Source organism: Tenrec ecaudatus, chromosome 3 (assembly GCF_050624435.1).
Source record: "Tenrec ecaudatus isolate mTenEca1 chromosome 3, mTenEca1.hap1, whole genome shotgun sequence".
Lineage (NCBI taxonomy): Eukaryota > Metazoa > Chordata > Mammalia > Afrosoricida > Tenrecidae > Tenrec > Tenrec ecaudatus.
The window spans coordinates 112,915,519-112,927,636 of NC_134532.1; the positions used below are offsets into that span (position 1 = coordinate 112,915,519).

The 12,118-nt window shown below is 50.5% G+C and overlaps 1 protein-coding gene across 5 annotated transcripts in view; it reads left to right on the forward strand.

Moving 5' to 3' along the window:
* The window catches only part of LEF1 (lymphoid enhancer binding factor 1), a 150,439-nt gene that overhangs the window by 126,015 nt on the left and 12,306 nt on the right, over positions 1-12,118 (forward strand). For 3 of the 5 annotated variants that reach the window (XM_075544852.1, XM_075544850.1, XM_075544854.1), the window contains 2 exons: positions 5,770-5,818; positions 6,531-6,565. In XM_075544852.1, coding sequence (XP_075400967.1) covers positions 5,770-5,818; positions 6,531-6,565 — 84 coding nt within the window. Of the gene's footprint in view, positions 1-5,769; positions 5,819-6,530; positions 6,566-12,118 lie in introns of those variants that run through there. The other 2 variants (XM_075544849.1, XM_075544853.1) reach the window with 1 other exon arrangement.

Below are 12,118 nucleotides of genomic sequence, written 5' to 3' on the forward strand. Positions count from 1 at the left end.
GGCTTTCATTATTGATAGTGACAATTTATTATTTATAATGTCCGCTTTTTCTCTTTATGGCATAGTATTTGTAAATAATCCAGTTTAATGTGGACACCGTAGTCTATTCAGGGAATGTCATAAAAGTACTTCACCGTTTTTTCTTGCTCACAGACACTTAGGCTATTTTCTGGTGTGTTTTTTTTTTTTTCATAATCTCACAGCAAATATATCTGAGCACAAAACATGTATTTTTCTGTACTTGAGATGATTACTTCTGTAGGTTAAGTTAATGGTAGTAGAATTACTAAGTTAAAGGGTAAAATAATTCAAGCTCTTGGGAAATACTGTCACATGGCTTTCTAGAAGGGTGCGCTGTAATCCTGATAAGCAAAGCATTCCAGTCAGGTGTTTCGCCAGAGACAAGTCAGGAGCGGGTAAAGAAAGATTTTTATTCCGTGTTAGTGTGCCATGATATTTCTTATGTAGTTTCTTAAATGTAATAGCTATCATTACATTTCAGACTGTGTTCATTTTATTGGTTGGAACTAATCTCATCATTTATAGTTCTTCAGCTATTTTGCTAGTAGAGTGGTTGAGCGCCTGATTAATGGTAGTCCTGACATACCAAAGGATACTTCTGAAAAAGGGTAATCACACAAAAATGCCATAGTTTGTACCGGGGAATCACTTTGACTATCTAACCTTCGGAACAGTTTCAGCATTGGAAGATCATTCTCATGTTCCCCGTGAGACCGACATGGGAAAAGCCAATTTAAGAAAAAATGTACCACCCTCAAATCCATTCTGACTCATAGTGACCCCCTTATAGGACAGAATAGAACTAACTGCCCCTGTCAATTCTTAAGTCTGTAACTGTTTGGGGGAGTAGCAAGCCTTGTCTTTCTCCCGCGGAGTGACTGGCAGTCTTGAACTGTTAACCTTGTGGTTAGCAGCCCAAAATGCCAGTTAGGAGAGTCCTCATTTGAGTGGAATGGTCCCCCTGAAGGAGGAGAGGGTCGACATGCAATGTAACCTCAGGCCACCACGTTGAAGCTACTGTGAGGCTTCAGTTCCTGAGAGAGACTGGGAAGACTGCAGGCAGCACCTTCCGAACCCCGCACCGCCAAGCCTAATGCTAGGAACGGGACGCACACTTTGCTCTGAAAATGAAGTCCCGTTACCACTCAGGGCTTTGAGCTTAGGTGTGAGGTACAACTGAAACAGGAAGTGCTGGCCCTGCGGTCTGTCAGCGCTGTGTGCGCAGCAGCCCAGGCCCCCTCCCAGGGGCTGCCTTGCTTGTTGGAATAACAGCTACCGTGTGCTAGAGGAGCCCAGGTGGGGCAGTGAACTGCAGGCCACAACGCCAGCAGTTTGAACCCACCAGCTACTCCATGGAAGAAAGACGGGACTGTCTACTCCGGTAAAGGTTTAACGTGTCTGAAAGCCAAGCGGCCAGCTCTGCCCTAGAGGGTCACTGCGAACTGGAATCGACTCAATGCCCGTGAGTTTTTGAGACCGAATGCTGAAAGAGAGCCCTCTTGGTGCTATGAGCAAAGTGTTGGGCTACTCACTATGAGGTCATCAGTTCAGACCCGTCAGCTCCTCTGAGAAGAAAGAACCGACTGGTCCTCTGTAGATGCGCAGTCCTGGAGAGCCGACCTGCAGTCTCTCTGTGGCGGGACCGGCCCCCTGGCAGTGCACTGAGTTTACCCTACGTTGAGTCTCAGGAACTCTGCCTTCAGTGTTTCATGTGTTGTGTTCTAACCCTTAGAACAGTGTTGGGGCATACATTTTCCAGATGAGGAAACTGGGGTCCCAACCACACCAAAACCAGATTCATGGTCATCCAGTCAATGCCAACTCATAGGACAGGGTCCAAGTGCTCCTGCGGGTAAAACTCTGACTCGCTGCAGGAATAGAAAGTCCCCATCGTTCTCCAGAGGAGCAGCTGGTGGTTTCAGACTGCCGGCCTTGAGATCCACAGGCCAACTCGTAACCACTGTGACAGACAAGGTAGTTTGCCCGTGCTGTTAGGTAGCAAAGCTGCGACTGAGACCCACTTCAGCCTCACTTCAAAGTCTAGCTTTCCTCCTGCCGAGGGGATCCCACTGCCTTGCAGAGAAGTGTGCTTCCGCTGGAGCATTGTCTCCCTCCCCTGGGCATCTCTGTCCTTGGCAGGGATGACCACCTGCCAAGATGCAAGTCTGTGAGGTGCCCCTTTCAATGGGCAGGATCCATCCCCACGTGAAGGGTCCCCAAAGCACCCTCTTCTTTGCGGGCCTTCTCGCAGACCCAGCCACGGATCTCGGGTGGACGTGGTCTGCCTGGTGGAGGCACTGAGAGCCCTTCTCTGACCGGCACCACAGCATAGCTGGGCGGTGGGTGTGGGCACGCTTAGCATTGCCTACTGAAGCCCTTACCTAAAGGAACCAGTCCTGCTCTGAAGACAGAGACGTTGTTTCAGGGAAAGAAAGTGGAATGTAACTTTATTTACAAAAGATTGACTCTGCCTGATCTTTACAGGAGGTTTTTTTTCACCGCTTGGTTTTAAGATCCCCCCTCATAAGAAAGGGAACATTCAGATTTGTTGTGTATCGTTAATAATCTAAATGAGCCTATGAATACAGTCACAGCCTGTCTGACCTCTGTTTGGGCAATGTCTGACTGGAGCGATGTTCAGGGTCCCCTGCGGTCTTGGGGGTTGAGCGGGGTCCTCAAGCCCTTCATGGGAGAAGGGAATGGAGAGGTCATGGGCTTTTCAGAAATCTAGTTCAGAAATCTAGATCAGAGAACAGGATGCAGATAGTGGAACTGAGTGTCTTGTATGAAGTACTTACCTCTGCCAAGTGTCCACTGGTCAGTACTGTCCAATCTGTACCTCGACAGGCATCGTAAATGCCCGTGTTCTGCCCTTTCTAGGTCCTATAGTAACTCGATCTCAAATGCTGGCCATGTACGGGGCATTGACCCGCAGGCAGCAGCGTCCTATCGCATATCATGTGCCTTTTTTATGTGACCTGTCCACTTAATCTCCTCTGGAAAATATCGCTGGGCAGTGCACCCCTGCTCCCAAATGCAGCAACACGAACATGAGGAATAGCAGCCTCGAGAGACAAAGGAGGAGACTGATGTGGAAGTGAAACAAAAGGCTGGTTAGCAATACCAAGGTGGAAAATAGGTGAATTTGATTGCGTACATAAAGCCCTGGTCCTACTGCATCGTGTGGCAATGGAGCACGTCATGGACATTTTAGATGTTGGACTACTAATCCCGAGGATGGCGGTTCAAACCCACCAGCCCCTCCACTGGAAAAAGATGAGGCTGTCTGCTCTCGTAAGGATGTACTCCTTGGAGACCCTGGGAAGGGCTGCCATCAGGCTGAACGAGCCCGGTGGCAGTGGTTAGGTGGAGGTTTATCCCGGATGTTGGGGCGAAGCATGATGCCATGAAGGCTCCAAACTCATTTGCTCAGTTGATAGCATTTTAGCTTAAAAATGCCGGTATTAAAATAACAGCTCAGGAGAAGGGTGATGCATATAAAAGTAAGGCACTTTGTGCCAGGGTGCTACCCTCATCCACCTGAGTTCATATGAAATGCCTGTCTCTGTAACTTACCTTGAAATACTGTATTCTATGTATCGTACATTTTACGACTTTAATTTGTTCTTATAAAGGGCCCAAAGGTAGAGTCTTGATACATCAACAATGCATCTGTTTTCTTGGGTGAGGCCAGTGGGCTAGCAGAGCTTTCAAAGTGATACTTACTGCCCCCCAGTAATCTATATCATACGTCATTTTAATACTTAAAAGTTGCCTTTGCTCAGTACATAGGGATTTTGGTTTCTGTGTAAGTTGATCGGAATAAATCCAAGCGACTTGGGTCTTTCCTTCCATCACAAATAGGGGATCTTTGGAGACCCTGGTTTACAGCTGGTGTCTAGCGTATGCCCGGCAGGGTGTCATGCATCGTGCCACGGGTGGGGGCTGCGTGCCTGTTGTGGCCTCGTCATGGGCCACGTAGTGAAGGCAGAGTGCTCAGGAGGCACTGTGACCAGCAGCCAGCTGGCTGGCCAGGGGCTCCGGGCTGCAGTTCACGAAAGCGCCTGTGAAGTGTTCCATTCTGAGCGCAAGCTCAGGGTGAGGGCGGAGCATGGAGGCGCAGACCCAGGTCTACCTGAAGGGGAGGGGAAACAGAGTGAGTTGAGCAGTGTGTTGGACAAAAGACACTCGAGACAGGTGTAGTAGTGCCGAGGCGGGAGAGTGAAGGAGAAGACTCCAGACGCATGAAACCCCTCGGAGCACTGGGTGGGGACCGCACTTGCTCCATCCGAGAAGCTAGCAGATGCTGTCCTAACCCAGGCTGACCATTGACCGTTCCCCTACGGTTATTAAGGCTGCTTTTAAGGGAAAGTTAATTATGGCGGGGGCCGGGGGAGGGGAGAGAATAGCAAAAGAAAGTTAGAGCACGATAAATTGAGCTGACATTTGACAGGGTGTCACTGATAAGAGTTGTGAAATGCATTGTAAATTTGCATATGCAGAGCCTGTTGCTGGTGGGTCTGTTTTAGAAGCCAAGGTCCTTAATCACCAGAAATGACTCTCAAAAATGATCTGTCGTTTCTTCGGGTTCTATCTAGCTCATCCCCTATCTCTTGCCTGTGGTCACATGGGGTCCACGAGTTACCAGTAAATATAGGGAACTTTTCATTGTTCAGGGGAGCTCACAGTGAGGGAGGTCTAACCTGAACACCCCCGAAAGTGAAGGTTAAGTATGGTGGCAGGAAAAGGAATGCCGCATTGAGTGGCTGCAGCTTTTTAGATGGCAGGGTCCTAGCGAGGCCAGGACTGATGGTCGGAAACAGGACATCGTGCAGGCCGAGGTCACCAAGGGAGACGGACCGGTGGGTTTCCTTTCTTTCTCTTGCTCTGAGGGATTCTCTTATCCCTCATGTTATTTCTCAAAATACTTCTTTGGGGCGGCAATAGGCATGCCCAGACAGACATACATCCATACATCCATACATCCATCCATACATCCATACATCCATCCATCCATACATACATACATACATACATACATACATACATACATACATACATCCGCAAAGTCTGCATGAAGAGCTCAATAACTGGCCCCAGACGTCACGTGGGGTCACCTTTGTGTCTGCACAGGGTTGTTCCGTCGCTGTTCATCTTGGCTCTCTGCCCCTTCAGGAACTGTTGTTAGTTTATACTCATAGGTAAATTCACTGTACGGGCCCTGTGCTCCGGGGAGATGCTCTTAAAGGACAGCGCGAACCTGATGCTTAGTTTAACACTGGCTTCACGAATAGTGGATGGTGCATAGTGCGGCTAACCACAAGGCCAGAAGTCCTAGCCCACCACGGACTCCACGGTAGAAAGATGAGGCTGTCTGCTCCTGTAACTACTGACAGCCTCAGAAACTCTGGGGAGCAGTTCTCGTAGGCCTGACCTGGTCACTGTGCGTCACAAGTAACTCGGGGACAATGGGCTCGGTGCTGGGTCATGAGTTTGAGTGAAAGGGGTCATTCAGAGGAGTCTGGTTTCTGCCCAAGCTTGAAACGCTGACGCACACTTGCCCTCCTTTAGAGCGGGATCCACATCCTGGATCTGACTCTGCTTCTAGATGAGAGATGCTCGGGGGCAGGGTTGAGTCTTTCTCTCCACTGACGGCCTGCCTGCACCATCACCCCCTCCTTGTCACTTCCTCATTGGGTTCCCTATGCCGTCGGTCTGCCACATGACACTGTGTCTGTCTTCTTCCAGGGTAAGAAAAAGAAGAGGAAGAGGGAGAAACTACAGGAGTCTACATCAGGTAGGCACCTTATGACCTTCCCATTGATTCTTGTGCTCCTGACAAACACCCTTCAGTGGGGTCTGCGTCTTTTACACACTGCTGTTCTTGCTGCCTGTCGTGTGTGTGTGTGTGTGTGTGTGCGCGCGCGCACCAATTCAGCTTGGCTTGGCTCCCTGAAAGCCCCTGAAACAGCTGTCAAAAGATCTGTCCTTTTGGGGCTGCACAAGGGCACAACTAAAGACTCCTTCCCCAAACGCTGTGCTCGCAAAGCCTGCTTGGTAACTGCGCTTTGACTGTTTTTCCGCTTCTGTTGTCTGTTCTCTCATACACATCTCCTTTCTTCCTACCTGCGTAACTCTTTTAAAATATCTTCTTTTTTTAAAACCACAACGATATACACTAACACTTTGATCCCTGGGAGAACCTTTTCTGTGGTATGGATTTTTAAATATATTTTATAGATGTGAAACCGGATGATAGGATTTCTCTCTCTCATAGCTTAACTAAGAACATCAGTGAGATCCAATTTATCTCTCTCTCTCTCACTCTTTTTTCCTTTTGTGGGAAACAAAGACCACCCCTTTGTACTGCACAAATAGAAATTCCTGGTATAAGAACCGTAAAACAAAGTAGCAGCAGAAGAGCCCATATGGTGTTGTAGCTGCTACATATTTGGAATGTACAAAACCCCTCTTCAGTAAAAAATTGTTAAAGACACAATTTTCTGCAGGTACAGGTCCAAGAATGACAGCTGCCTACATCTGAAACATGGTAAGAACCACCCTCTGGTCCTGCTGCTGACATGAGTCATGTAATGAGAGGCGCTTGTGTGCGTCAGCACACCCAGCCCCGCCCGCCCTGTGACGAGGAACGCTTCGCCAAAATTGATCTGGTTTTCAGACCTGCTGCATAGTTGCACCTTAGCGTGCCTTCATCTCATCTCGGCTCTCTTCCCTTTGCCCTGCCCTCTTTCACCCCGCCCTTTTCCCAAGTGTTGCTTTTTGTTTCACATTTTCCCCTTCTCCATTCCTGGCGGGTCAGCACCAAATCTGCCCACTTGAAACCAAAAAAGGATTAAAGCAGTAAGCAGAGGCCGGCTTGCTCCTAGAGCCTGGGGGTAGGTTTGTGGAACACGGTCTAGCCCCAGGGGCTCCCAGGGAGAGCTCTGCAGAAACTCTTTGTAACGGAGAGCTGAGTGGAGAAAGTAATTCCACTGAGAGAGACAGACGCTGGATAGTTTCCTATTTTCGTTATTGTTATAAACTATGGCAAGGACACTGCTTTGATGACCGGCATTTGTACTGTCAAGTATTTCTCTGTACTGGTAGCCTTCGGTGGCCCCCACTCCGATATTGAAGAGACATATCGATGCTGTTTCTGCCCACTGTCCTTTGAAGTCGGACCACAGGACCACTGATGTTCCTAAATTGAGGCTGGGTCTTCGCTAAGCTCTGAATCCACAGTGTGTCTACTTCGTCCCCTAGTCACTGTTCTTGGAGGAGGCCCCGTCACCTGGACTCTGTCAGGAACCCAGGCACAGCGTGGCTGATGAGCCCTGCGGGGCCGACCAGCCCTGAGTGTCTCCCCTCTGCGCCATTCGGGCAACCTCAGCCCAAGCTCCGGTTTTAAAGCTCTCCTTGTGGATCCTGCTGTGGCTGACAGGCCCTTCTCCTGCCTGCACACGTGCTTCCTGCCAGTTCATCCTCCGCCTTGCCTCCAGGAGGGGTGTGTTAAAGTGCACACTGATTTTGTCACATCCCAAAGTAAGACTAGGCCAGGCCTTGGTCACCGCCTACGGGCCAGTCACTTAGCCTGCGAAGGCCTCTCTGCTGTCCTCCCTCACAGCTTCGCCTGTGGTCACTCTGTTTCTCCGCCTCTTCTTACCTCCACCCAAGCCCTGGCAGGTCCTGTGTCCGGGCCAGACAGAATCACTCTCAGTCCCCGTCCCCCAAGGGATGGAGGTGCTTCGGGTGCCTGGAAAGCCTCCTGGGTGCAGGTTTCTTCAGAGAGGAGTTCTTCGCCTGGAGATCGTTTAGCTGGACTCCAACCTCACAAGCCCTTCATTTCGGAGCGGGAATCTCCACCGACCCTCTCTGAACGGCGCAGGGCGCAGATCTGTGTTTGGAGTTCGTTGGCCTGTGCAGCCTGCTTCCAGCTTCTGAACTTTGATTTTCCTCATCGGTCAACGGAGCATATTCACACCGGCCTTCATAGCTCAGCCTGGCCTCTGCCACTCAGCTGGGGGTGTCACAAGCACCGCCCCCTTCTTCACTCGGTGGCCACGTGAAACAATCCCACAAGTGTTGGTTTCATCACCTCAAAGCAACTCTCGGCCAGCTTTTCCCCAGGTGGAAAGAAGACCATCCTCTCCTGCAGGGGGCTGGGGAGAGACCATTACGGACTACGTCCACGCATCATGAAACTGGATGGCTAGTCATTGAAGACCTCCTCGGGCGGAGCTGGCCTCCGGGTTTGTGTGTCGGGAACAGGGACCCCACCCTCTGAAGCCTGGACAGCGTTGTAGGAGGATTTCTAGGCACCAGCCATGCCAGGCAGTGTTTGTAGTCGCCTTTGTTTTGTTCAAAGAATGTTGTCCTGTTTCGACCAGGCTTGGCTGGTTGCACAGAGGCTGTGGGAGCCCCCCTCCCTCCAACTATGTCCCTTTGTCAGCCTTGAGGTCTGGAACTGAAGCCGCCCCCACTGTAGAGTAACCAACCATTTCAAGTTCAACAGGACAACATTTACCCAAGGACAGCATTCGGAGCATGGGGAGAGACGAAGGGATGGGAACAGGAAGTGGGATGAAGGATGGCACGTGGGCAGGAAGAGCGTCATCAGGTTTGCGATGAGTCCTCGGAAAATGATGATCTGCTCCGTAAACCCTCTCCCTCCCCTCATCCATCAGTAAAAAGATGAAGGGGTGGGGAAAACAGAATGCTGAGCTTTTCTTCATCCATCATGCAGTATGGCAACACGTCTGACCTGGGGATGGGGTGGGGGCAGAGGGGGCAGAGCCCTGGATGTGCCGGGGGCTGAGGACCAACCTTCATCCATCTGCTCGCGTCCTCTGTTTACACCGGGTCTTGACAGTGAACTGCTAGGCTCTGTTTAAAGGCTGTCAGCGTGTCCCCTGTGCCTGGAGTTGGCTGAGCATCTCGGTGCCCTTAATGACGGACAGTCTCCGGGTGTGCACTCCGAGTGTGGGGCAGTGTTTGAAATGTAGACAACTAGCTAGAGGCTCTTTGATTCTCAGGCTGTGCCGCAAACGTTCACATCTGGGGTCTTCAGGAGCATTCCCTCTGATGGAGGGGTGGCAGGGGGCGTCCGTTCTCCATGGAGGAGCTGGGCTGGTTCTCTATCTGTCAGACCACACACAGCCCCACCAGCTCGGACTTTGTCTTAGAAACAAGCTGAAGGAGAGCTATTCATTAGAGTAGGTCAACTACGTTCTTAGAATCCGTCCACAAAACGTGCGGTGTAACCTCTCCCATAGCCGTTATCAGCCCGATTCTGCTCTGTATAAAGAGGAAGGGGCAGTGTGTTCGCTAGCCTGGGTCTTGCCCCCACGTTCCTCACTTCACCAAGCGCCTGGGCCGAGAAGAGACCTTCCTTCCGAAGTGCAGGGATTTCCCTCCCCCACAGGGTTGATCCCTCTCAAGGGCACAGTGAAATGTAACACCACCTGTGTGTCTTTAAAGAAAGTCCTTAATTCACTCGTTCTTTGCGCCCGACTTGCATGGGTGTATCTCCTGTGCTGGAGAGCTCCAGTAGGGACTGCCGCCCTGCCCTGAAGTGTCAGAGAAGGCCCTGCGGAGGGAAGATGCTTCCCCCTGAAGGCTAAAAAGGCCAGCCTCGCAATCTTTGTGCTTCTGCACCGTAGAAAATAAAGGGCTTTCATGGACCGCGTCCGTTTCTCCGTGGGAAATGACTCGGCGGTTCGCTCCTGGGACTTTCCACTTCTGCTCTGGTTGGGGCAGGTTTAAGCAGACAGACGTGAGCCCTGGTCCAGAGTCACAGCTGTGCAGCAGCCTCAGGGTGATTGCAAACGGGATCCATAAAAGCCACTTCCCGTCTAGGAGATGCTTCCCCAGCCATGAGGTCTTGGGGAGAGAAAGTCAAATTCATCCCTGGCCTTTCTGGGTTTTTTTAACTAACTTGTCACTGTGAGAATGCTGGGGGCCCGGGCCCAAGACTGAGGCTGCTGCCTTCCGGAAGGCCAGCACCATCAACACCAGGCGGATCCTTACTCCCTCTGCCCACATTCGCTGAGGACCACCACAGCTCCACAAGTAGGGGAGGTAGCAGTTGGAGGTATTTGCTTAAACTGGAGACGCAGTACTGCCCTGGGGGAGTTCACAGATGAAGGAGGGGCAGGCAGACTGGGGGGAATTTCAATAGGTTAGGTGCTGGGAAGGAGATGCCTTCAGACACTATGTGACAGTCAAGGGGACGAAGCAAACCCTTTCCAGTAGATTCGACTCAGTGACTGTAGAACAGAGTAAACTGTCCCCACAAGGTTTCTAGTGATGTCTTCCATCTTTACACTCAGGCCGCCACATCGCTCTCGAGGGGCCCAGACCAGCTCACAGAGCGGATCCCTCACCCGCTGGGCCACCAGACAAGAAGAGCCTCAGCCTGAGGGAGGGAGGGCGTGGTAGACAACACTTGAGTTAACACGCGTCGCCGACTCAATGAGGGTGTTCTTGGGTTGGCTGGCACTGTGTTTGTGCCCACCTTGGTATTTTGGAATATATTACATCTGGAAAGTCTGTCAGAGATCAGAGATTATCATCAAATGTTGAACGGTTTCTTCCTGACTTAATTCAAGATTCCTATGGAGTTGGAGAAAGAAGAAAGAAACCCAAAAAAAACAGCCCTGGAAAGCTAGTGAAAATTACCACTACGAATTTACTAGCGAAAAAACAAATTTACCAATTGGTTTATTTAGTCACTTTTTATTAAAAATAAAAACCAAACCTCACCACCTTAAAATTACATCTGGGGGGGGAAAGATATTTTAGCTATTTTTAACTGTACTCACTTTGATCATAAAATGTCAAAGAGCTATTTCAAAAGTGGGGGGGCACTATCTTTTGAAAAAATAGTCTGTGGCTCAGTACATGATGACATAGGAACACACACGTCGGGGACCCAAGCTAGCCCCGCCCGACACAGCAGACACACACTCCATCCCACTGCTCACCTTCTGGTGAGTGAGCAGCCAGGCGCTTCACCCCTGCGCCACCATGCCCCAGCCTTTCAGCAACTTCCTGAAATGACTAAAGTGTGTTTCTTATTCCATAAAAAATGTTAACCTCCGTCTCCCCGTGGCCCAAAGATGGCATGGGGGAAAAAGTTGTGTGGATCAACAACAGCAAGGTGCCATTGAGTTGAATCCAACTCCTGGTGGCCCGTGTGCAGCAGGACAGAACTGTTCTCCTGCCTGTCCTCCCCTGGAGTTCAGTGGCAGCTCTTTGAGAAGTAGAACACGGGTGTCTTTATCTGACGGGCCTCTGGGGAGGCTCAAATCTTCCACTTTTTCAGTCAGCAGCCAAGCGCATTTATCATTTGCCCCATAGGTCTTGGACTTACATCTTTAAGAATGCATGTTTCCAGCTGGTTGTAGACCCCCCCAAAACTAAACTCCCTGCCATTGAGTCAATTCTCACTCCTAGTGACCCTACACAACAGGGTAGAACTGCCCCTGTAGGTTTCCCAAACTCACTCTTTACAGGAGCAAGAAAGCTTAGCCTTGCTCCTGCTGAGCTACTGGTGGCTTTGAACTGTTCACCATGTGAATTGCAGCCCAGTGCATAACAGCTCCACCACCAGGGCTCCTGCTGGTGGTTTAAGGCCTTTAGAGACATTCAGGATAGGGACTTAATGCTCTTGGATTTTGTGACCCCGCTGCCCAGCGACCCTCTTCAGGGACTCTACTTGACCCAGCTGCATCATGACATTTAGTCCCACAGATGGGCCTGACTCCTGAGACTGCCCTTCCTTCTCTCCACTAGCTCAGGAGCCCTGGTGCCTCTGTAGTTACACATTGAGCAGCAATCTGCAAGGTCACCAGTTCAAAACCACCAATCATCCTTCAGGAGGAAGACTGAACTTTGTTCTCCTGTAAAGAGTTTCAGTGTGGAACCCCCACAGGGGCAGTTCCACCCTGTTATGTAGGGTCATGAGGAATGAGAATGGAATCGATGGCATTGAGTTTGGTCTCATGCTCTGTTAGCTTAACCTCCCAGGACTAGCCAGGTACAGAGTTGGGAATAGAAACTGGACCAGTGATTGGACTGGATCCCCAGGTCTTCTGGG